The 27,346-nt window shown below is 37.4% G+C and overlaps 1 protein-coding gene across 1 annotated transcript; it reads left to right on the top strand.

Moving 5' to 3' along the window:
• Positions 1-1,874: 1,874 nt before the first annotated feature.
• On the top strand, positions 1,875-25,812 carry LOC139720298 (patched domain-containing protein 3-like). The gene is made up of 4 exons (XM_071631659.1): positions 1,875-2,013; positions 19,455-20,589; positions 21,898-23,550; positions 25,763-25,812. Exons 2-4 carry the CDS (start codon positions 19,596-19,598, stop codon positions 25,810-25,812), a joined length of 2,697 nt encoding a protein of 898 aa, XP_071487760.1. The 5' UTR covers positions 1,875-2,013; positions 19,455-19,595.
• Positions 25,813-27,346: the final 1,534 nt, after the last annotated feature.

The following is a 27,346-nucleotide window of genomic DNA, read 5'->3' on the forward strand; positions in this document are numbered from 1 at the left end:
AGAATAATCATCTATTTGGGATACAAAAGTATCACAGACATGGCTCAGTAATTACATTGATTCGACAATAATGAGAATTGAATACAGACAGGGCCCCAAACCTTTCATTGAACTGCGAACATCAGCATCTAATACCCCGTTTATACTGCGAGCGGGTTTTCGAGCCGCCTTGAGGAGGTTCGAAAACCCGCTACGAAAAGCGGGCTCTCGTCTGTTTATACTGCGCGAGCGAAAGCAGGCCCGAGAGGGTCTTAGCAGGGTCACGGCTTCCGTTCCTATGGTAACCGAATTCCCCTCCGAAAACAGGCGCGCGCTTTCGTGGCATCACTTTTGCGCGGAAACGTGACTGCTGAGCGCGAATTTAGAACAACGTGGGTTCACGATCCGGTGCAGTTGCTTGTTTACATCATGAACGCGCGATGACCTCCTGTGATAACTTCCGGGTCGGTAAAAAAGCGGCTTTTCGAACCCCTAGCGTTTATACTGCTGTCGAGCCTCCTCGAGCATGCTATAGCGGGTTCTGAAACCTCCCCCCGTAGGAGGTTTCAGAACCCGACCGGACCCGACCCGACCGGATCGCCTTTTCTGAATTCTGTCTGTTTATACTGAGCTGAAAGCCTACTCGAAGCGGCTACAGGGGGTTTCAGAACCCGCTTTTTCCTTAGTATAAACGGGGTATAAGCTCCATTCGTAATTCCATGCGACAGACAGCCCTTTTCTCTTGATTGTGTGCACCTCAGGGCTTTTCAGCATTGCTCGTCCTTTATTGATCTCATACTACAATGTGAATTCTTAAAACAGTGCCAACAGCGATAGTAAAGCTGTGTTTGTGTGAATGCTTGCGGTTTTTCGTTTGGAAGCGTGAATATCAATATCGATAAAATGGCCGGGCATGATGCTAAGGAATTATGTTAATGCCTGTCGTCATTGCATACACGAGGGTAAGGGCTGGGTTTTCCCCTTTCACTTAAATGACGCACACTATGCTGATACGTTTTGGCCTCTGTCGTTGATATTGCTAATACGCTGCCGGTGTTGGTGCATGTATTCTATCTTGGCAGATGCGTTTTATTTCAAACAGATATTATTTATCGAGCCAATGAATTCGTCCACGGTGAAGAAATTGATGTCGAAGCTTTAATTGAAGGCATGATAATCATCATAAAACTATTCATTAAGGTATATAGCTGTTTGGTTGCATTATACGACACACACATTCATTTCCTCATGAAGTTAAAAACAGTGTAGTATATACAATACATAGATACGAAAAGTGACAAAGACAATAGGGGTGGTATTGCTTGTAATATTTTATTCATTTTGTTTTGCAATTAAAGCTACAACGATTTAACAGTAGGGTAAAAAAAAAAAAAAACAGTCCATTTATGCCGATCAAGTAGAATGACCCGCGCTTCAGCAAATTGTGCCTCTGCTGGGAATTAATCGGTGGAAAGAAGGCATTTTCCTGAGGAAAAGCTACATTACATCAGAGATAAAAGCAAATACATTGAACAGATAAGGATTACAGGCGACACCACTCTATTAATTCACTTTGGACTCTCATTGGTCTGAGATGAATGTTTAATCAAATTAATGTTGCTCTCAACATGACACGTGCAAAGCGAGACATCGGAAATCTATTTTGCAACCGGGCATACATATCATCTCAACTACCATCATTTCTGAGGGAGGTATCAACGCAGTGTTTTTCACCTGCTATCTTGCACAGAGAAAAGGTCAAGGGTTGGGGTAGGGTGGTGTGTGAGGGACGCTGTCTTCTGATTGGTCGGCAGCCCCATCGATGACATCGTCACGAGACGCGGCAAGTCACGGGTTTGATGACGTAGGCTTCTGGGGGAGGAGAAAAGGGTGGGCTCGATATCAACGCGAATGATGGAGCTTTTTGTGATGGCGGAATAAAAAGAAATGTGCATTTTCGTTGTTGCTTGCCTCAGCTGGCAGAGTAGCAGCTTTTCGCTTTGTCGGTGTGTTGTAATACACGTGTTTCCGAAGGTAAGATTTCATTATCTTTATTATCATTTGATGCTCTTTCTTTTACAGACGCAAGAGCGCGAGCATAGCGGCTACCATATTGAGATATCATTGGCAGTATTCCTGTGGCAAAATCTGGGATTTGTAATCATCCCTGATGTCATGTAAATGGACAAAAATTATCATGACTTTGTGTAATTATCTGCAAGAAATATCTAAAAAAGCAATGATTTTTATTGCTACGAGAGAGACGTACATGCGTAATTGTGTATATGGGCGCGTGCGTGAGTGAAATATAATGAAACAAGAAATAATGGTTTCATCAGTGAATTCTCTTTCTCTTGGGATGATGTGATACGTCACGCCTAGCAACTTCGTATAGGAGATGCTGCTGTTCTTGCCTCCACATGATGTTCTGTTGTCGTGCACGCATTTGCACTGTACACATCGTCACGCAAAACATGTCATTTACTCCCATTTACCTCAGTACTAAAGACACAACTACTAATTTCCCGATTTTTTATGTCCTTCACATCTATGCGACATGAAACGTTATTAGAATTGCATTAATGATGATGTCACACAATTTTGAGAGGAAAAAAAGAGAGAGTAATTATGCGGTCAAGTGTTTCCATACATGAATACTCGACACTGAAGCCCCGTGAGCCGATTCAAAACACATATTATGAAACAGAAAAAAAAACCTGAAGTCGTTGATCCAGACGTATTCTCAAACATGATTTTTCATTTAAATGTGAGCGATAGCTAGGTATAAAATATATACATATACATAATTCTTTATGCTTTCTTTATGTTCTATCTACAAATGTGACATCACAAACTAAAGAAGTATGCTCATCCAAAATTGACTGCACTGAAACTTTTAAAATTCATACTTTTTAACTTCCACTAAGATTTTTTGAAACGTATGTTTTGCATTCTCTCAGTCCGTTATGTTTATAAAGGTGAATCTGTGGTTTAGATAACACGAGAAACCATGTGCATTTTTTTCTTAATGCTGGTGCTCTCCTCAGTGGAATTCAATATGTTAAGGGTTAGATATTAAAAAAAAATTGAAAAAGGGAAATTGTGCGCTTGACACAATATTGTCATTGTTAATGAAATCATTACTCCCCCCCCCCTTTTTTTTTATACTGGAATGTGATATGATCTCATTTTGCTATTTGCAGTCTTTCTAGTTTAATTTGGGGTCTATAGGTACATACAGTTGTATAGCTCAGTCACAGAGACCGGATTTCCAAGTATGAAATGATCTACTTAATTGTGTTAGGTTACATAGAACACGGTATAATTTGAACGCACGTGCTTGGCTAGTATGGGGTTTGTTTTTCTTTTTTTCAAGCTCGGGCCTTATTTTCATTGTTATTTATTTTCTTGCTAGTTCTGACAATTTCTTTTCGAATTATGTTTGTTAAACCCAAAGGCAAAGTTAAACTTATCTCAGTGCACATATAGGCACGTAATCATTCATCCTTGACTATGACTTTTGTAAAAATAACAGGGATAGATATAGTATAGCAGCCAGAAAGGGTCCCCGTGCACCCCCCCCCCCTAAAACAAAATTCTACAATATGTTCGAAGATCTTCAGAACCTGTATTTTCCGAATCCGGTTGTCGCCAGCGGAAAAAAAAAAAGTTTGTGCGCGTGTCTAATTTGCATATTTCTAAGATGGCCGCCGCCCGTTGCTAGGAGACGGATTATTTTTTGAATTTTTTGAATAACTTTAGTTAGGAATACCAAATTACCATAAAAATGGTATCATTTTGAAGAGAATTAAATTTCCTACAAGTTGATACCCCATTCAATGCGATAAATAGTTGTTGTCATGAAGTATTAAGGTAGGAATTATGGTTTTTTTTTATTTTTCTTTAAAAAACGAATTTGGTTATAATGTTCTTTTAAATACAATCAATATGCATTTACAAATAACATTTGAATTTTCCTAAAATTATCCCCCAACATAGCTATTGTCATGTAAAAACGGCTTTCCAATACACCAATTCCTTTAAAAGTTACACGACATTAAAGGGGATATGGTTCAATAGATTTTACAGCAATATTTAAGGGTTATAATGTCTCCGCAATTGCGTAGGTTCTGTGTGTGGGGTTTGTTGTAGATCACTGCTATTTATTGATCAAATCTCATCGAAATCGGCGAAGAAAGAAAGAAAAATTACACTTTCTATTCCTTATATGAAATAAAAATGTTAATTTCTATTCTGTGTTACCAAACTCAATCCATTAAGCTTCCCATATCAACAGTTTCTTGTCTTTTTGGATTCCCTCCAAGAACGTGGAATCAATCACAACTTATCTAATATTAAAAAGTTAAAGAAAACAATTAGACATGACAGTTTCCTCGTATTGGAAGATTAAAGTGGAAAAAAATCTTATGCTAAAAGCGCTAAGAAATAAAGAACTTGTTAAATGGCCTTTCAGAGTTTAAAATGAAACATGGCTATCTTATTTTTTCAAAGCAAAATGAAGGGAAGTATCTGTGTAGTTCATGTCGGCCCATACTGGGTTACATCATAAATTCTTCAGAAATGGTCCCCGCGCACCCCCATTCCCATACATTTAATTCCTGCTTACAAATAACATTGGAATTTTCCTTAAGTTAAACCTCATAAATAAGTATTATTATGTGAAAGCGGCTATTCAATACACCAATTCCTTTAAAAGTTACACGACATTAAAAGGGAAAAGATTCAATACGGTTATACAGACATTTAAAGGTGATGTTGACGGCCGCACTTGCGTAACGCGTGTAATACTATAATAATTATTGCAAGTATGAGACCCTATCACTTCTTACATCCAAATTAGTGATTAAATATCATTAAATTTTGTGGAATATGAAAGAAAATTAAATGTTCTATTCGCTGTCAATTATGAACTACTCAGCTTCACTTTTGATAGTTTACGTCTTTTTTTTTTCATCAAATAGAGTGAAGGCCTTACGAGAAGTGTAATTTCATGACGGCCGAAACGGGCATACCTGGATAGGGGGTTCCAACATATTGATATTAATCAAACTTCTCTTCATCAACTCTTATTCTTCTGATCATCTTCATACACATACTCACACCTCCAGTATCACACACAGGCATTCATGCAGGGGAAATGAGCTCAGTGGTGAATTTCGTGAATTTATTGAATACGCCATTAATGCATTCATGGAAGATCAACCTCGAATACTTTATTTAGATGTCGAAATAAGAGATACATGTATACCGCACAAGCGAAATAATTCTCACCATGCTCTAGCATAAAATCAATTTATTTTTATATGATAAGGTCGCACATACGTGATCTCATTCTTTGGTGGTTCGCCTGGTGGTTTTTTAAACATATTGCTCATACGTTTATCATTGCGAAGAAACTAATAGATAGATTACAAATACCAAGGAATGGCATTGATAAAAACGAATAGTTGCAAGTCAAGTCCAGTTGCTTTCAAATTCTATTTTTGTTTTTTATAAAAATGATCTCATGCACTTAACTTTATTACATGAGTTGATTTAAATACAATACAATGTAAAATTGGTTGTTAAATCCGTTAGGAGTGACTAATAATCAATATTACACAAACATGAGAGAGAGAAAAAAAAATGATATAAAGTAGACCTTAATTCATGGATCTATGAAACATGATGGAAATGTCAGAGCGAACATTATCCATGCATGCGTATATGTATGTGTGCATGTATATGCTATGAATAAGTGTATATGATATATATAAGTATATATATATATATATATATATATATATATATATATATATTATTGACACTGCACGTTAAACACTTTCACTAGGTTCCCATTGTCGCGCGTCTCGATATGCTAATACATGTATGTATACTATCTACCACAAATCGATTCTTAGTCTACGAGTGATCGTGGTGATCTCATCATGGCTTATCACATCTTGAGGTCTATGGTGGTAATCGTGTTGATCGTAGAAGAATTATTGAACTGTTCGAAAAATTATTACGATCAACACAATGTCTTTGACTGACATCAAAATTTGATTATCTGATGATCAGCACGATTAGTCCCCGAGTAAGACCACGATTTCGGGCGAATCGAGAAAGTGGAACCAGCTATAGTGAATTTAACGAGAGTGGTAACGTAACATAAAGGATAATCAACACGACAGTTTCAATACCGTACATATCAATATTTACATATTTTCAAAGATTACTTAACCTATGTAATCTAGATTCTTTTTTATGCCTCCGCCACGAAGTGGTGCCGGAGGCATTATGTTTTCGGGTTGTCCGTCCTTCCGTCCGTCCTTCTGTCCGTCCGTAATTAATTTTGTGGACAGCCTAACTAAAAATCCTTTTGAGGTATCCTAATGAAACTTGGCATGTATGTGTATTGCGGGTGAAATTGTGCGTATCAACGTTTGGATGCACATGCTCAAGGTCAAAAGTCAAAAGGTCGAGGTCAAATGCTTAAAATTTCACTATTTCCCACCATATCTCTGCAATGCCTGAAGATATTTTCTTGAAACTTGGTGTATACAGGTATTACCCAATTAAAATTCACTGGTAAAAGTTTGGGGTCATGAGGTTAAGGTCAAATGTAAAAAGGTCAAGTGAAAATGTTAAAATTTTACTTTTTTTCTCTGCATCTTGGATATTGTTCAAGGTATCTTCATGGAACATAGTATATATGCATGTACTGACTGGAAGTGATTATCTAGGGAATTTGGGGTTCATGGGGTCAAAGGTCAAAGGCAACACTTCAAAATTTTACTATTTCCCTCATATTTATGCCATGCCAGCAGGACTTTTTTTAACTTGGTGTATGCATGTATAACCCAAAATAGAGATTCTTTGGCATTCTTTTTTTTTTGCCAAAAAGGTCAAAGGTCAAAGATCAAGTGAAAGTGCTCAACTTACTTCTTCCTCCATGTCTCGGAAGTGGCTCATGGTATCTTGAAACTTAGTACATATTTATGCATGTTCTACCTGGCAGTGATTCTCTTATGAATTTTAGGGTCAAAGGCCAGATGAAAATAGTAACAATTCTTGTACTCAATACAGCAATTGCACTTTTTCTCCATACCTTGAAAATTACTCAATGCATACACTTATGAAAGGGTCAAAGTGAAGTTAAAGTCCTAGAACCCCCAAATACATGCTCTCCTATTCATCCAATTAAACCTAGGTCAAGGAAGGTGTACATTCAACACATTTGTGACAAACATGCCATTATAATATTTTGCCAATTTCGTGAAAATGTAATCACACATTGTCCACATGTACTATAGACCTATTAGGAGAATCATGCATTATGGCGGAGGCATACCAGTCGTCATAGCGACATTGCTAGTTTAATATTACAACGAAGATTAAGACTATTACTAGCAATTGGTAATTAAGTGATGTACGAACAATAACTCAAACAATACATCATTATTTGAGTGGCTATTGTAATGTACAATTGATAAAAACCTAATAAGTCTGTTTTTCAGGTTATACAGTGCGTATCAAAAAAAGGTAATCAAACTTTGGCCGGCTACTACATTGCAATTGTCAGCTATGGAGAGCTCAATGTTTTAATTTTAACGATATCACAAGCCATCGAATGCTATGCTGCCGGCTGAAAGCAATAACAAATTTACTTCTTGTATATCATATAAAGAAAGGCCACGCGAAAGTAACAAGATTAAATGCCCTGTTACTGGGAATTTGAAAACGATAATGACATTGTTTCAATTCGTGTTGTGTCATTGGTTGTCGGCGTGTTTCCTTTCAAAGAGTGTGATTAGTAGATGTCGGCGTTAAAGCTTGTACAATAAAATAATATTGGTCACAGTTTATTATTCCGAAGGTTCATTTTTTCCAAAGGTTCGTTATTCCGGAGGTTCGTAATGATTATAGATAAACGGGCCCAACCAACAACACAATACGAATTGAAACAATGTCATTATCGTTTTCAAATTCCCAGTAACAGGGATCTAATCTTGTTACTTTCGCATGGCCTTTCTTTTTTAGCAAATGTATCTAAATTATGATAGATGTCTAATTTCTGTGGAAAACATGAAAATATTGTATTTGTTGTGGTTAAACATTTACACTCTGAATATATCTAATGCTTAACACATTAGTCATACACATACATCCTTGAACACAAACACACACAACACAAACGTATACAAACCTGTATAAATATAAACGTGATATATGTATATATATATATATATATGTATATGTATATGTATATGTATATATATATCATATACACATAGTTATAGTATATACATGCCCACTTTTACATACACGTATGGATGGTTAATGTTCCCTCTTGCATTCCCCTCATGTTTTATAGATCAATGCATTAAGGTCTACTTAACTAGAACATCTCTCTCTCTCTCTCTCTCTCTCATTTTTGTACAATATTGATTATTAGTCACTCCTAACGGATTTAACAACCATGTTTACATTGCATTGCATTTAAATCAACCCATGTAATAAAGATAAGTGCATGAAATCATTTTTATTAGAAAAAAAAACAGAATTGGAAAGTGACTGGATTTGTCTTGCAACTATTCGTTTTTATCAATGCCATTCCTTGGTATTTGTAATCTATCTATTAGTTTCTTGTCAATAATAAACGTATGAGCAATATGTTTAAAACCCACCAGGCGAACCACCAAAGAATGAGAACACGTATGTGCGATCTTATCATATAAGAATAAATTGATTTCATGCTAGAGCATGGTGAGAATCATTTCTCTTGTGCGGTATACATGTATCTCTTATTTCGACATCTAAATAAAGCATTCGAGGTTGATGTTCCATGAATGCATAAATGGCGTATTCAATAAGTTCACTAAATTCACCACTGAGCTCATTTCCCCTGCATGAATGCCTGTGTGTGATACTGGAGGTGTGAGTATGTGTATGAAGATGATCAGAAGAATAAGAGTTGATGAAGAGAAGTTTGATTAATATCAATATGTTGGAACCCCCTATCCAGGTAAGCCCGTTTTGGCCGTCATGAAATTACACCTCTCGTAAGGCCTTCACTCTATTTGATGAAAAAAGACGTAAATTATTAAAAAGTGAAGCTGAGTAGATCAAAGGTGATAGCGAATAGAAAATTTAATTTTCTTTCATATTCTACAAAATTCAATGATATTTAATCACTAATTTGGATGTAAGAAGTGATAGGGCCTCATACTTGCAATAATTATTATAGTATTACACGCATTACGCAAGTGCGGCCGTCGACATTACCCTTAAATTTTTGTATAACCGTATTGAATATTTCCCTTTAATGTCGTGTAACTTTTAAAGGAATTGGTGTATTGAATAGCCGCTTTCACATAATAATACTTATTTATGGGGTTTAACTTAACGAAAATTCCAAAGTTATTTTGTAAACAGAAATTAAATGTATGGAAAAAACATTAATGAAATCCGTATTTCTTGGGAAAAATGCTCAAAAAATTCCCTCCTTAATATTTCATGACGACAACTATTTATTACATAAAACGGGGTATTAATTTGTAGGAAATCGAATTCTCTTTAATATGGTACCATTTATATGGTAATTTGATATTCTTAACTAAAGTTATTCAAAAATAATCCGTCTCCTAGCAACGGGCGGCGGCCATCTTAGAAGTATGCAAATTAGACGTACGCGCAACTCTTTTTTCCGCTGGCGACAACCAGATTCGCACAATACACGTTCTTTGGGGGGGGGGGGGGTGCTCGGGGACCATTTCTTAAGAATTTATAATGTAACCCAGTATGGGCCGACATGAACTACACAGATACTCCCCTTCATTTTGTTATGAAAAAATAAGATAGCCATGTTTCATTTTAAACTCTGAAAGGTTACTCCTTAGCACTTTTAGCATAAGATTCTTCTTCTTTTTCGCTTCAATCTTCTAATAAAGAGAAAAGTGTCATGTCTAATTTTTTCTTTAACTTTTTAATATCAGATAAGTTGTTATTAATTCCACGTTCTTGGAAGCAATCAAAAAAGACAAGAAACTGTTGATATTGGAAGCTTAATGGATTGAGTTTTGTAACACAGAATATAAAAAAAAAACATTTTTCTTTCATATAAGGAATAGAAAGTGTAATCTCTCTTTCTTTCTTCGCCGATTTCGACGAGATTTGATCAATAGATAGCAGTGATCTAGAACGAACCCCGCATACAGAACCTATGCAATTGCGCGCGGAGACATTATAACCCTTAAATATTGCGGTAAAACTTAATGAACCATATCCCCTTTAATGTGATGTAACTTTGAAAGGAATTGGTGTATTGGAAAGCCGTTTTCACATGATAATAGTTATGTTTGGGGGATAATTTTAGGAAAATTCAAATGTTGTTTGCAAATGCATATTAAATGTGTGGAAAAGAACACTATAATCAAATTCCGTATTTTTCAGAAAAATGTTAAAAAACATAATTCCTTCTTTAATATTTCATGACGACAACTATTTATCCCATCAAATGGGTCATCAACTTGTAGGAAATTTAATTTTCTTCAAAATGATACCATTTTTATGGTCATTTGGTGTTCCTAACTAAAGTTATTCAAAAATAATCCTTCTCCTAGCAACGGGAGGCGGCCATTTTAGAAATATGCAAATAAGACGCGCGCGCAACCTTTTTTTTTCCGCTCTCGACAACCGGATTTGGAAAATACAGGTTCTGACGATCTTCGAACATATCGTAGAATTTTGTTTGTTTGTTTGTTTGTTTGTTTGTTTGTTTGTTTGTTTTTTTGGGGGGTGCACGATAACCCTTTCTGGCTGCTAGACTAAATAAGGATCTCACATAATTGTAACAACATATTTGTCTGTGAAACAGATCAGTCGTCAAATATGTTTGGTTGGAACAATGGTGTTGTCAGTAGCCACTATTCCCTTTGCAATTAATTATGTACAGCGGAGAATCAAAAACATGATCGCTCAATTTATACTTTCGCCAAATTTAATGATAATAAAGGTACTTTATCTCACTGAGCACAATCTAGCTTTTTTTTCTATTCATTAGCAGTCAACCATCATACTTAACATTTTGTGTGTGAGTGTGTATAAAAGGGAAGTGAACGGTCCATCCATAATAATTATGTTCTAGGTCACTATTCACTGTGCCATGCAATGATATACTCCCGCCCCACGCGTTTAGAGACAGCATTGGCTAAGCCCTAGCGACAGCGTGCACATGGATGCTAAACAGTCAGATCCCAGATCGGTCGAAGTGACCCAAAATGCATAATTTTTATGCATGCTTGCTGAGGAAATCAACCGACGGGACTCTTTTTGGGGTATGTAATGAATGATCAAAAAATCACTCTCCCATATGTAGCTCTCACAGTTGTTTAATTTCCAAGATGTTAAAAAAAAAATTGTTACAAGGTCTATAGATATATTCTTTGATCTTTTATTCGAAATCATTTTCTTTTTCTCTGAGATCAACTGTCTGGACATGTTTTATTTGATCAGAAAAACACAAACAAAACCCTTTTTTTGTCACAGTGACGTTGGCATGTATCGTCTCTCCATGTGTCCTGCCCGATACTTGAGTATACCTTTGCATGTTCATTGCAATTCAGTTCAATCTAATATGTTCAAGCACAAACACAATTGATAGACTGTGGCAACCAAAAAGTTGAATTGCGGAGTAGCTTTCATATACAGCTATTTATACAATGAATTATGGGACATTACTATTACTTTAAAACAATGTTATGTATTTACATTGCTTTATGATGGAACTCTGAACAAAAAAAAAATGATAAGTATGGTCCATGAGATTAAAAAAGATACACACCGAAACAGCAACAATAACAAATTTATAGAAATGGTATATATTAATTATAAATGAGGACATGCACAATCTAAATAAAAAAACAACAAAAGTAGTTGTACATGTGACAAATTGAAATGTTTATTGATGAAAACTTGAATCTATTTTCTTTGCTCAATTTCCACTAACAGGTAATATTAATTTCTGTTCAGTTCACCTTGCGTTATTTAGAATTAAAATGTCCACACTAACTGTCAACTCCCATGACTTATCTCCCTATTGATATCACGTTACATCATTAGGTATTTGACTTTGCGCCGTTAAGGGCTTTTACACGTGCCATCAGCTGTATGCCAACGCACGTCTCTTAAGCTTACATAATTTATCATAGATTAGCTATTAGAGCATGGATTGTGAAAAGAGGCAACAAACATTCACCATTGATAGTATGTACGCACATGCTTACTTTCACTAATCAGCTCATCTTCTAAAGACATTTTTTTCTTGTTGCAAGCCCAAACAACAGCATGGTGTGAGCTAAACCAGTGTCGTGTTTCACTAGAAAACCGGAGAATCTGTTTCCGTATAAAAGTATCATATTCACAATAATAATTTAAAGAATACGTATACCCGGTAACTGTATACGAAACGGAGGAGGGGTCTTGTTACCATTTATAGTAATACAATTTTTTTACGCATGTTGTATACAAACATGGAAAAATAATCAATGAAAATATTCACAGATTTAGTAGTAGACAAGAAAGAAAGGAAAAGAAAAGGATAACCAAAATAAACCACGTTCTACAACAATGCTCTGTCTAGGTAATCCGATAACACTATTTAAAAGAATCTTAGAGTTGGTGCACTATGAATTTCATTACGTGATTAATAATACACCTTCTGCTGAAAATTCAGTTGATGCGAAACTAATGTTCCAATTCATAATTTTTACAAGAGCCCATTCTTTCTTTCCTTGTATTAAAAAAAAGGTATTCGTGTGTTTTGAGATATTCTGTATATTGAGCTAAAAAAAATAAACACAAGCACACGATAAATGAATAAATAAAGTATGATTACAATTAAATTTATTGTCAGGTATCCAGCAGTAACCTAAAATGCCGAGTAGGGACCTATAATAGTATTGCTAAACCCAAACTTTTTCAAAACTACCCCCCCCCAAAAAAAAAAAAGAAAAACAAACCAAGAAACAAAACAAAAATGGGAAGCAGACGAGCGATGTTACAAGTAGGGTGTTTCGTGACTATAACTGTATGTGTTTATTATTTTCATGTTTTCTAGAACAATAATACCCGAAAGAACTTTAACTCCCGTTATTTTGCTAGAGAATGCATCTTTGCCATATTCAATTTATGTCAGTCATGATTGTATCCTTGACTCGTCTTTCATTCACGAAACGCGTGCAAACAAAACCAATTAAAACATTGCTGAATTCAAACTGTTTACATTTTAGGATGATGTAAAGACTTATTCAAGAATATTTCTCCCATAGGTTACATGGCCCTAACCGACTCAAAGTTGGGTTCCCTATGAAAATGTGATATGTAAGATTTAATGTATTTCAAGATATTTGAATGCATTCAAAGATATTTCAAGCAAACATGACAACCATCTTTCACAAATTTTCAAGTACCTTTAAGAGATATTTCTGATTGCACTCGGTACTTTAGTCCGTCTAACGCCTCGGAAAAAAAAATGTTCCGTAGAGGGCGCTATGATTTAGTTTGTTGTACTGTGAACTCCATGTGACCCTGTGCGTTCACTGCGAAATGTACATACAATACATTCTTGGTGCATCACATTAGCAACATGTCATACGATACATGACGTGCTACCACGACCAGGAACAGTCAGTTCGTACCCTAGATATGAGTGTAAGGTTCGCATAGGACGCCTGTATTTTTTTTCCTTACTTCCCTAACCATGTCATAAACCGAGGCACGGCGTGCGCATCCCGATCTCTCACCGAGAGAAATGGGAATACCAGGGGAAGTATAAATATACACAATAACAAGACAGCGAATGAGCGAAGCGTCAGCTTCATCCGCCACTATCATCTAAGTGTACATGCATTCACCAGGCGCCATGCATGGTTATCTATGAATGTTTCTGCATTTCAAAGGGGGAAAAAAAAAAAAAAACCCTTCACAAAGAAGATTTTGACGTGCGCTAGTAATAAAAACATCCACAGCAGATAAATCACACCAGCAGCGCCGTACAGGGTATATTGTCAGTATGCAAGACTACGAACAGAAATACTCGGCTGATAGCCCCGGTGATGTCTTGTCGGTGTGCTATTATTTCCTTCATTATAGTAATATATGTATGTGTGTATGTATGTATGTATGTATGTATGTGTGTACGTATATAGGCCTACATATCTTTGTTATCAACCACTTCACAAGCGTATGGCGCGTTGCGCCGAGAGCATGATCCCACGAGTCATCATAGAAAACGTAAGTAACAGAACAAGTAGGGCATACATGAGGCATGAGGCCATCAGCCCAGTCAAGCTATGCTTATGCTGACGGTCTCCTGCTTCCTTATTTAATCAAATGTACTGTGTTATTTGTATTATATGTAAATATCAATGTTTTACAAAGATGTTTAATGCATGTATTATAACCTGCACTTTTGTTTTGTATTGCTCCTTTGTCATTTGGTTACGTTTGGTTTGAATTTGTCACATTGATGCTATTCATTTTTTTATTTGATTTCATTTGAGAAGCAAAATAAAATACGAACGAACCAACATACAATACCTAGAGCTCCGGAGAGCGGTATCGTTAGACTCTGTATAAATGGACATTAATCACTAGGCGCTATCTATGTCTATGGAAGGTTTTTGCATTGGAAAGAGAATATAAAAAATGCCGAATATAACATGATATTTTTTTTGAGATGTGTGTATTATAGAAACATGTACATTCTATATCTATAAGAATCGAACTTAAGTGCATAATTCTCACATGTGATCAATTCTTGGACCAATGTTTTGAACAAGACAAAGAATGAAAACTGCGTGCGCTGTAAATGCGTAGTGATCAATGGTATTTTGATAATGAGGCAAAGTGCATGAATTTAATACAACAGTAATCTTTGGTAGCCTTAGCCCATGGATTTAGAAAACGGTTGTCAAACATCTTAAATGTTTTAACCATGTCATTACTACCAGTAGTAAAGAGTGGATACTGTGTGTTTAAACCAAAAAAAAAATGGAATAGTATAAAACCGAGTGTCTAAACCATTGACGAGAATTTGAGCGTGCACGCGGTCGCACGTGCGTGTGTGTGTGTTTAAACTATGAGCTCTTGACCCCTGGCAGTAATAATGACGGGGCCCTGTGATAGAGAAGTGATGAAACTGAAGAGGCTACCCTGGATTATTGTGACGTACTGCTTTCATCAAAACAAGAAATATGATATGGGCGTTATGGTGCTAGATGTCCATCTTTTTTTTTTCTTGTGCTACAAAGCGGTGGTATCGCTTTCAGCTAATTTGCATGTTGATGAAGTGATGAGATAGTTCTCACATGTAATCATTTCTTGGACCAATGTTGTGAACAAGACAAAGAGAACAAAATGAAAACTGCTTGCCCTGTAAATGGGTGGTGATCAATGGTATCTTTTTTAAAGAAAAGATATGTATTGACGAATATTGATTATTATGTGCTACATAAAGTCAGTTGAATGAGTGCGTGAATTTAATTAAAAAATAATGTAATCTTTGGCAGCCTCAGCCCATAGATTTGGAAAGCGGTTGCCAAACATCTTAACTGTTCTTAACCATGTCATTACTACTACTAGTAGTCAAGATTGGATACACTGTGTTTAAACAAAAAAAAAATGAATCCTATAAAACCGAGTGTCTACACCGTTGACGAGAATTTGTGCGGGCACGAAATGAGGCAAAGTGGTAGTGAATACAAAAGTAATCTTTGGCAGCCTTAGCCCATAGATTGAGAAACCGGTTACCAAACATCTCAACTGTTTTTAACCATGTCATTACTACATTGTACTAGTAGAACAGATTAGATACAGTTTGATTATACAACAACAAAAAAATGAATCCTATAAAACCGAGAATTTGTGCGTGCAAGCGGTCGCGCGTGCGCGTGTGTGTTTTCTATCAAACGATGATCCTCTTGACCCATGGCAGTAGTAATGACGGGGCCCTGTGGTAGAGAAGAGATGAAACTGAAGAGGCTACCCTGGATTATTGTGACGTATTGCTTTCATCAAAACAAGAAATATGATATGGGCGTTGTGGTGCTTAGATGCCCATATTTTTTCCTGAAAAGCAGTGGTATCGCTTTCAGCTAATTTGCATATTAATGAAGTAATGGGATCACACGTCACAACTCATTGATTTCCTATTTATCTGATAGACAAATTGGAAGCCAACGATGTATCAAAATTAAAACCGATCGATTGACACACGGTTTTCCTATTCAAAATCGCAATTTTAGTCATCGATCTTAGTTTAGCTGACCACGTGATAGCAGTAGATCATTTCGTCTATTTGGCATTCATTCTTAAAATAACACACATACACACACAAACACACACATTCACACACACACACACACACACACACATTTTCTTCCAGAACACTTTCCCTATGACAGTCATGACACTCACTAACAGCAGATCTATACACTTGGCGTACATATACGTAGATATCTGCACACATTTTAAGCATAATTTATGCAGTGACGTAACCATGTAACTGAAACAAAAAAGATCGAGTTGAAACGTTATTCCAAAATCAGATTATGATATCGAGGCTGTACGTAGATCAACAAGAAGAATTCAACATTTTCTTCAACGTTCTACAACAAAGCGAGATGTCTTGAAAAGAGAAGGTGTATCAATCAAACACAGACTCACGGCAAACAGACCTTGTACCTTTTATAACCTGCACATTCTATGTCGAATGAAAACTGCTTGACTGCTTTATCAAAGTTCAAAAGATCATTCTGTAAAAATAAAAGCAACAGAAAAGAAACAAAATATAGGAGAGCTGGGCCAGGCATAGAGAACAACCGATTTAAGAGAAATGATAGTAAGATCGATAAAATTATAATAAAACAACTTAACATTGTAGTCACCCGAAAAACTTTTCGTTTCCTGAAACATATTTTTTTTTTCAAACTTCGAAGTTAGAATCCGAGGAGAACGTATAAATTAAGTCTAACTAGGCATTTATCTATTGTTGATTTAGGTGAAATAGACGTTCATTCATCAATACAAGTTTGTTAATTTAGGTAGAATTCATGTTTTCTTTCAAAAAGGTATAAATACGAAACAACTTTCTTGCGAAAGGGCCTATATCCAAATTTCATCTTGTATCCTGATTTCCTGTAGCGATCTACCACGCATGGTCGATCAGAAATCAACACACAACAAACTGAGTAGAATACTATCTGTGAGGATTGTGTTATATAATTACATTGTACCAAAGAAATCGTGGCAAAGACGATGACAACTATGATGATGATTATGATAATGGTGATGGTGATGATGGTGAGGATGATAATGCAGAATAACGGTGATGATGATGGAAAAGGGCATGTAAACCCTATCTTGTACAACGCATTTTACCTGACAGAGATTGTTGTTATGTGGGGCAATGTGTTTGTTGTTGTTGTTTTTTTAATAATACATATTCAATTCAATTCAATTCAATTTATTTTATTTTCATACTTCTCATGTATGAACATTACAACAGAAATCAGACAAGTGGTTTTTTTTCCCCTGTGAACAATGTGCAGAAAACAAACAATATACATAGTGATAACACAGTAATTACGTGTAATGATAGCTGGTCAAAATCGAAATCGAAATGGGGTTGATGAAAGAGAAGTATGACGGGACCAACATGAAAGGTAGCTTGTTTGGCTGTAAGCCCCGAGTATAATCAGTGATTGTGAAAAAGAAACGGAGAACAGATAGAAGATAAGACCAGAATGATGATGTAAGGTTGCCAAATTGTATGTGATAAAAAAGAAGAAAAAATACTTTAGTGCGAACCATTACTGTGACCGATCTATCATTATCATAAAGCCTACTTTGGTATATGTGACCGTGCATCACAAAACGAACAGAAAGTCGCACCCAGTGATTTTGTGTGAGGACTGACAAAAGGTGAAATGGGTCAACCTAACCAATCTTGAGTTTTTCATATTTTTTGAAGAGAACAATTAATCTATTCTACATTATGATAAAGTTTGGGATTATAAAACAAACAGGAACTTGAGTTTTCAGCAGTTTTTCTCTCACACTTTTTGATGGAATAGCGTGATAAGGTGTTTCTCATAGAGCCCTCTTTTCATTTCTTAAAAACCCTGTCCACACTCTCCAATTTCAACTCTGATAACTTTGGAAAGAGTGATGCTACAATATTGAAAGTTTGCATTAATCTTTTACATAATGTGTTTTGAAGCATGCTTAATTTCAGCTTAATCTGATAATCCCTTCATTGTTGTTGCTACGATAGTCAACATCCTGTTGTTTTTTTTGTTCCATTCATTCCACAGCTTGCATAACTTGGTAAAGATTAAGCGCTTGAATCGACCCTGTACTTCAGAGCCTGTTTTCTCAGTTCACACTTTCCAGAGTGTGTCCTTTCTTTCCAATATCTAGAAAGGTTAGGAGAATCCATTTGGATTAAGTTACACATCATTGTAAAGCTTAGAGTCTGTTCTTTCAGAATCTGCTTTAATTAATCCATGTCTGGCGCCTTTGTGTGTGTGTGTGGTGCAGGGTCACATAATATACTATAAACTGTTGTTGCTTTAAAACTATCGCAAGAATATGATTAGTAAGACACAGAAAGTAACATGTACAGCTATTAAGCCATTTGGTGCCTGCCGTCAAGCTTTGCATATAAAGTTAGAGAGAGGTAGAGGGAAAGAGGAAGAGAGGGAAACGAAGTAGAATGTGAGATTGTTAATGATGAATTCAGAGAGCCTGATGACAAGACCCAAAATGGAATCTGCAGCGTGTTGACAACATGTTTGACTGGACAATAACATACCAAGACATTACGACCATTCAGTGTCTGCAAGATATGCACTCAATAAAGACTCTTTTAATTTGCGTTTAAAGGAATATAAAGACGAGCAGCTTGTTATTTCGGGGGAGAGATCATTCCAGTATCTAGGGCCCGTATACGATGAATGTTGATGAGGTACTGACAATAAACGGTCTCACTGTTGAAGACACGGATGGGCGCTAAAGCTCAGTTTCGAATTAATCTGTCGAGTGAACGGCTTAAACACAACGACTGTCAAAAGAACTGTGTGAATAAAACTTTTTTTTTGGAGGAACCTAATTAAAGGAAACAAAATAATGTAAATTTAAATTCAGGACATACGCAGGATGTTATTCGTTGTATTCTTTTTTTTTTTTGGTACTTCATGGTAATGACTCTTTATAGAAGGACTTCTTGAAGGGAAACGGGGAATTGTGCGAAATAGGGGTAAACCCACTAAAGTGCATTAAGATCCTTTTCGAAGAAAACTCTTTATAGATAAAAGTGGGGTTGGTGTTGGTATGTGGTACATAATTGTGTATGTGTTTCTTAGTATATACATTGTTTATAGAAGGTTTTGTTTCAAAATTTAATCATGCAGATTGATCAAAACGAGTGGAACAGACTGGTGACAAGCTGGAGAATAATTCGTCTCTAAAGAAAATCGTCGATCGCATGGAAATCCAGTTTGTCATATCTGGCAGTATTTGAAGAATTGCCAGCTGAATATAAGGCTCCAACAATGTTTAAGTGTGACTGTATCGATCGCGGCCTGACTCGGCTGTTTTACAACTACGGAAAGTTTGTCTCTCGATGGCCTTGTGTATTCATCCTTATCTCCCTCATCGTTGCGGCAGCCTTGTCGGTAGGAATCATGTTCCTGAAGGTCGACACCGATGTCATCTTTCTTTTCACACCGGATAACAGCCAAGCTCGTGACGACGCTGTGGTTGTATACGATGACTTTCCCACCGACTACGATGAGTACACGGCGACACGCGGAAACGGCACGGACGATCTCGCCGCAAACATCATTATAGCCCCGAAAGCAGGAGACAATGTGTTAGTAAATGACGTGTTTTCCGAGATACTACGCTTCGACCGTGAATTGCGGAACGTGTCAATAACCAACAGCACTGGAACGCCGTTCACGTACGAGTCTCTCTGCGCCATGAGTCGGGGTGTCTGCGTGGATAACCCAGTCCTTGAGATCCTCAATCGCAACGTCAGTTACCTGAAACACGTGAACTTGACCTACCCATTCTTCGAAGCGTCGAACGGTGAGAGTTACTTCCTTGGAATTACCTTCGGAGATGTAGAGCTGAGAGACAACGAGACAATCGTGAAAGCTGGACTTTTCGCCTTGAATTACATTCTGCAGACCACACCCCTTCTCGAGGAGGAGGGTATGGAGTGGGAGACTGAATTCGAGAGCTTTGTAGACAACTTTGAGTCCGACGCAATATCTGTCTCATTCATCCATTCCCACACCCTGGACAGTGAAGTGAGCCTTTCGACGGAGTCCGTCATCCCTCTCTTCTCCATCTCGTACACGTTACTCTTCACTTTCGCCATCACATCATGTGTGATGTTTGACTGGGTGTTCAGCAAACCTTTTCTTGGCTTCATGGGAACAATCTCCGCGTGTCTTGCCGTGGCGTCCTCTCTGGGACTCCTTTCCTACGCTGGGGTCAACTTCAACATAGTGACGTCCTCAATGCCATTCCTAATCATTGGTAAGTGTTAAGTATACAGTGTGCAGTGACCGGTGAACCCTTTCAGAACTACATTTTTCACTTAGGACCAATTGACTTAGTAGATATACAACTTTTTGTTTGGGGTGGTGTTATCTCAAAAAACAAAAACAAAACAAAACAAAACTTTGAGGCTGGGTTCACGATATGAACTTGGTGTTCTTTCTTGTGTGCACATAGTAATGAATTACATTTCAAAATACGTTTTACGATCAATAATTTGTTGAATACAATTTATTGTTGTTGAATACAATAATTTGTTGAATACAAATACAATTTGTTGAATACAATATCACCCTACAAGCAATGCTTCTATGTAGATTCCTCATATTTCACATGTTTTATTGTCTTATAAGCTGTACGTGACAATTCATCCAGGCTTTTGTATTGTGATGTTTATGTTTTATGTATTTGTTGAAATGTGGAATATGGAACAATAAAAAACAAACAAGTGTCAACCTCTCAAACGAAATCAACAAACTCCGACTTAAGAATTGTGTTTTTCCCTGTCTTGGTTAGAACAGAAAGCAAAGCAAAAACTCAGCAAAGTAGCCAGTCCACACAATAAAACGACTGTCACAATTTGGTAACGAACAAACTTGTTTTACAGATAGCTGCCATACGTCGTCAGCCTGAAAGAAACAGACGATGGCAAACTCTTGCAGTACCTATAGAATAGAATATCAACTCTTTATAATTATCATGTGCCATGTTCGCATGCCCGACTTAGGCGATGACGTGCCAACTTCGCATATTCTGCTCAAACGCACAAAGCCGACAAAACCGATCGATAAATAGCCAAATGCCACAGTACAGTGAAGCGTTTCTCTTGATTCCATTCCTGTCACATGTAGCTCGCATTATATGTAGTGATTGGCTATAAAGTAGTGTTCCCAACTGAGTTTGCTAACAAAATTTAAGTTCCAGGCACTGTTTTCTGTCATGCCTCCAGTGCCTTTACAGTAATGCAGCCACTGGTCATTTAAAAGAAAAACGATGATAGATTTGTTACAAGATTTACATCACAGGAAAGCTTGACATTTTCTTCACAACTTTGCTCATTACATATCCAAATTCACGAAAATCTATTGAACTTACAGGGATTTGAAAAAACAGAATGTTTCCCCAAAGCATGACTGCGTTGCTGTCTCAGAATAACATGGCACACAGAGGGGTTACACCACGGCACATAAAGAGTCAAGGAACTTAATCTGGAAAGCAATCAAAGGATAACATTTTCTGTTTTGTTTGTTTTACTCATGAGTTCATCTTAAACCTCATCTCATCTAGGAATCGGGATTGATGACATGTTCATCATGCTTGCTGCTTGGCGGAAGACCAGTCCGTGTGACAGTGTTGAGGAACGGATGGGGAAGGCCTTCTCCGAGGCGGCAGTCTCCATCACCATCACCAGCATTACCGACGCCCTCGCCTTCGGTATAGGGTCGATTAACCCACTACCAGCGGTCCGCGTATTTTGTCTGTATACCGGCGTCGCAGTCATCTTCGACTATATCTTCCAGATTACTTTCTTCGGAGCCTGCATGGCACTCACTGGTCGAAGGGAGGCGGCGAATCGTCACGTTTGGACTTTGATGAAAGTAAAATCGCCAGATGAAGCGCCCTCAACGGCATACAAGTTCTTTTGCGCAGGTGGTCTGTCGGAAGAACAACGCCGTGAAAAGACGATCGGAAACTGTGAAACCGGTCTTATGACGTTTTTCAAAGAATACTACGGACCATTCCTGATGAAACCCGGAGTAAAGTTCCTCACCATGCTTGCTTTCTGCGCCTATCTGGGTGGTGCAATCTATGGATGCTTGAATGTTTCCGAGGGTTTGGAGTTGAAGCTACTGGCACGTTCCGGGTCACCAGCTTACGATTTCTTCGAGCATCAGTCTGATCATTTTTCGACTTATGGGCCTTATGTTTCTGTTGTCATCCAGAAAAGCCTTAATTACAGTGACGCCGAAGTCCAGCAAGATTTGGAGGCTATCGTGGAAGATTTCGAAAGCAGCAAATACATTCATTCCTCTGAGTACACAGAATTTTGGCTTCGGGACTTCCTGAAATTCCTGGATGCAGCAAATGTTTCGGCAAGTACAAGATCAGACCCAGATGAGTTCTCTCGCCTACTTGTTAACCGATTCCTCGTTAACCCCTCTTTCTCAAGATACTCACAAGACATCGTTTTCGAGGAAGGTTCCAACGACACTGTGATAGAGTCATCCCGATTCATACTCATGGGAGATGGCTTGGTCACCACAAACCAGCAAGTGCAGATGATGAGTGAAGTTCGAGACAAGGCAAGTGAAGCCAGCATAACTTTAACCGCGTTTTCACCCTTCTTCATCGTTTACGAGCAGTATGCCAGGATCCGACCTGTCACAATCCAAAATCTCTCTATAGCCATCGCCGCCATGTTCGTCGTCGCTTTCTTTCTCATCCCCAATCTAATCTGCTCCGTGGTGGTAGCCCTGTGCATCGCGTCCATTGAGGTTGGTATCGTTGGCTACATGTCCCTGTGGGACGTTCGTCTGGATAGTATCTCTATGATCAACCTCATTCTCTGCATAGGATTCAGCGTCGATTTCTCCGCCCACATCACGTACTCCTTTCTCTCTGGTCCCGAAGAGTACGACGGCAAAAACAGAGATAGGCTCTCGATGGCATCTCAGCATGCCGTGATGGCGCTCTACTCTCTCGGTATGCCCATCCTGCAAGGAGCCATTTCTACAATCATCGCAATAATCGCCCTAAACTGGTCAACCAGCTACATATTTGTCGCCTTCTTCAAGGTGATGCTCCTGGTGATGCTCTTTGGGATTCTCCATAGTCTTGTCTTTCTGCCAGTCCTCCTCTCGTCATTCGGTTGCTGCTTCTGTTGGTCCAATGAAGGTGACGATCGACAGGATAACAACAAGGTTCGCGTATCTTCGTACGGTGAGTTGTATACCTCGTAATTATACCGGTAAATACCACGAAATTGTTGCCGATCAGGCCAATGTGACAATGCTTAATCCGACTTTACAATAACTGAGTATATCTTTACATTCAAGTCGCAAAATATGTTTTGTTGTTGAAAATAATTGTATTATTTTATTCTCCCATTTGAAAAAGCATGCCTACTTTGTGCAAGTGCTCCCTTTTACCCAAGACATTTGCTTTAACATTGGTTTAAGAACAAGTTTATACACTCGGCAAAAAAAAAGAAAGTAAACGCTTTTTCAAGTTAAGATTTCTCATGGAATATTTGGCTGAAAGCTAATTAACTTTATACCATAGTGAAGGTAACTTGTGACACGCTACAACAAAAGGATCCGAAAGTCGGGGGAGGATAATTTTCTGAAATTGACATGACATTATTTCCTTACTCTTCTACTTCGATGTCATATATAACACATTTCATAAAAGTACTCGGTTACGGAGATATCGACGATTTTATTAGCGCATGTCAAGTGAATGAGGAAATCAGAGTATCGAGAAAAATGCCTTGAAAGTTTTCCTTCCGACGCTAACATGAACAAGGGGAAGCGAGACAGTTTTCACCGCTTGACAATAGAAGGTATGCTCCTAGCGACCTCCGCAATGTTCATTCAAGCTTAGCGCCAGCGGTCTACGCACGACCAATCGGTAACCAGAATGCCACGCACTGACCAATAAGATCACTCCCTCGTTGCTAGGGGCGGGGTCTAGTTGCATCGCTAAATACAAATCTTCGGACACGTTTCTGTTAGGTTGAAAGTCGGAAAGTAATGTCCCAGAAAAACGCTAATTTTTTGCCTTTCTATTGATTATTTAGCCTAGAAATTTCGGCAGATGATAGACAAAACATTAAACTAGAAAATTATGTCCATAACAGAAATCCGATTGTTTTGACCAATTTTGATGGCGTGACTTCAAACTCGATTTTCTCGGTTCAGCCGTCAGCGACTTTAGGATCCTTTTGTTGTAGCGGGTCACATTTGATTGGCTATCAACCTGGTAGGTCAACAAAAGGGGAAACTTTACGCATGAGTAAACAACATTGTATTTCCCTTCCAGGGCACAAAAGAAAAAAAAAATGCCAAACTGAACAAGTTGTCATTCTTGCGTATGTGCTCTTCCATAGAACAATAAGAACAAACAACAAATTTCACACAAGAAGAAACATGAATTAAGTTGCAAATATATACCTTTGATCTCTGTGATATCTTTAAAGCCCAAAATATCAATGAGGGCTACAAATAATGGAGGAAAATAAAGTATTTTACGTCATATGAAAATTCCAATGAAATAAGGGAAGATGTAATAATTAACAAAAATGGTAAAAACGCAAGTTTTTTTCTCTATTTAGGAAATTGTAAATAATGTTTTGCTCTTGAAATTGTAACATGGATGTTTAAATCACTAGATGAAAAGACATAATTGAAGAAATTCTGCTCATTTGATCATCTTTAAGCTTTAAGCTTTAAGCTATGTCATTTGAAGTGTGACTTGACAGAAAATTCTTATTTTTTCCCCTTTAGTTCCCCATTTTGTTTTTCTAGAGGTTATAAAGATATAAAGAGAACAAAACCTTAGTTTCCTATTTCATTCATGTCTCGCATTATGTTAAACTGATCTTTTGTTGTCAATGTTATCGTGAAGGGCATTTGCAAATGAAATAGAACATGTCAATTTTTGCAATTTTCAATATTGTGCCTTGGAAGACAAACACGAATGTGCTCCCCCATGTGTAAATTTCTCTTCTCAATTACCCTATTAACTTCAGAGCCAATTAAATAACCTTTAATATGGTATATAATACGTTGATTTTCATAGAAATCTTCGATGACAAACATGACCTCGAAAAAGTGTTTACTTTCTTTTCTTTCTTTTTGTGCTGAGTGTAATTTGCTTTTGCCTTTATATGCATTGATAACTGGGGAGCATTATGTACAGTTTGGCTTGGTTTGGGGCTTTTTTTTTATTTGCAAAGGATGACAGCCCTCAAACAGGATCAAGGGTGGAAAAAAAGTTATGCTATTCAATTGAAAATTATCATTATGTTTTTCCCACAATTTCCTCTTATCAATATTCACTCAGACTGTTTTTAAGCCAATGAAATAGTAAATGCGTCTACTATATTTAAAAGGCTTGTTTCTCTCCCTGTCGAAATTTTCTCCTTTTTTAGGTATGCCGAACAACGTGCATAACAACGCCGCCTTTGCACCAGATGCATAAGTGTGTTGACAAGATTTAGACTATTTGGTCGTCCGTAAACTTGAATATCAATTGGGTGCAACGTAATGTTGTGGACAAAACTTTGGATTTAACTTCGAATGTATTGCTTTAGAGGTGCTTTGCCCACACTCTACCAGGTGGGTCAATTATTATCCAAAATATCATGGTTCTGTGACAGGCATGCAGTGATATCGTTGAAGAGGTGGCAAATTCTGAGGCCTGAATTTGATCTCTTGAATGCTGAAGAACTTCTATTTTCTTTACTCATTTGTCAACCAAATACAATTTTATTCTCTCCTTTGGTAGAAACAGAGGAACACGATTTCTTGTAATTCCTGGTCCCTTCAATAGGGAATGATAACACACGAATCATTCCTTTTTAAACAACGTCCTAAATAGCTCCTAGCATAACCCTCCCCCTTCAGAAAGACTTTCAGTGATACTGTTTTTTCTGAAATTTTAGATAAAGGATTATCCTCAGACAAAAGATATTATTGGAGGATAAGCACATTTACACAGTAGTCCCACAAAAGGCTGAATTACCGTTAACGTGTAATATGTGACCCTGCATCACAAAACGAACAAAAAGTCGCACCCCTTGATTTTACGTGAGGACTCAAAAATGGTGAAACGGTTCAACTAAGTAAATATTGATTTTTTTTTTCATATTTTCTGAATGAACTACCCTTTGTTTACATTATTTATAAGTTTAGGATCATGAAATGAATGGGATAGTGCATTTTCAGCAGTTTTTTTTCTACAACTCTTTTTCTGTAAAGTAGTGTGATCAGGTATGTCTTATAGGCCCCATATAGGCCCCATTTCATTTCTTGATAACCCTTTGCACACTCTTCACTTTCAAGGCTGATAATTTTTGAATGGATAAGGCTACTGCTTTGAAAGTTGGAATTGATAATGGGCGGGATGTGTTAATAAAGCATGTCTAATTTCGACTTGATTTAATAATCCCTTCAACGTTGTTGCCCCAACGGTTTGTAATAATTAAAGGTGTGATTTCACAGAGCACGCGAACGATTTGCGAACGACGCGAACGGCAAAATTCAGCATTCGTATTTTAGTCTGCAAAAGATCGCCAAACTAAGGGTGGGATTTCACGGAGCACGCGAACGATTTGCGAAGGACGCGAATGACAAAATCCAGCATTCGGAAAAGTTTTTCTCCGAATGTTTTCCGACAATGAAGCTGAAAACTATTCTTGCGCAATTTGTGCGAAGTTTCCGCGACGTATGTGCGAATGTCGTGTGTATCATTGCTTAAGTACAGCATGTTACGTACACGAAGAACACACGACGGAAATGCGAACAACGAAAAATTTCCAATAATCATGGGAGAAAATGTACCCAAGGAGAGGTAGAAGCTGTCTTGAGTTGATTTTTCCCTCTATTTCTCCTTTCGTCTTCTCTCATTTCTCTATCGTGTGCTTGCCTACATTCTTTTTCCTAATACCTATCTCCACTAGTAAAGCATTTGATTTTTTTTCAGTTCCTCCGACAGATAATCTCTATGGTTCAAA

This window comes from Diadema antillarum, unplaced genomic scaffold, assembly GCF_040938485.1.
Source record: "Diadema antillarum isolate AM-2024a unplaced genomic scaffold, OU_Dant_1.0 scf00000126, whole genome shotgun sequence".
NCBI classification, from domain to species: domain Eukaryota; kingdom Metazoa; phylum Echinodermata; class Echinoidea; order Diadematoida; family Diadematidae; genus Diadema; species Diadema antillarum.

Excerpts from the sequence above, each read along its gene's own strand:
- LOC139720298 (XM_071631659.1), top strand. The coding sequence starts at position 19,596 with ATGTTTAAGTGTGACTGTATCGATCGCGGCCTGACTCGGCTGTTTTAC. Across the intron at positions 20,590-21,897 it reads AATGCCATTCCTAATCATTG|GAATCGGGATTGATGACATG; the intron begins GTAAGTGTTAAG and ends CATCTCATCTAG. Across the intron at positions 23,551-25,762 it reads GGTTCGCGTATCTTCGTACG|GTATGCCGAACAACGTGCAT; the intron begins GTGAGTTGTATA and ends CTCCTTTTTTAG.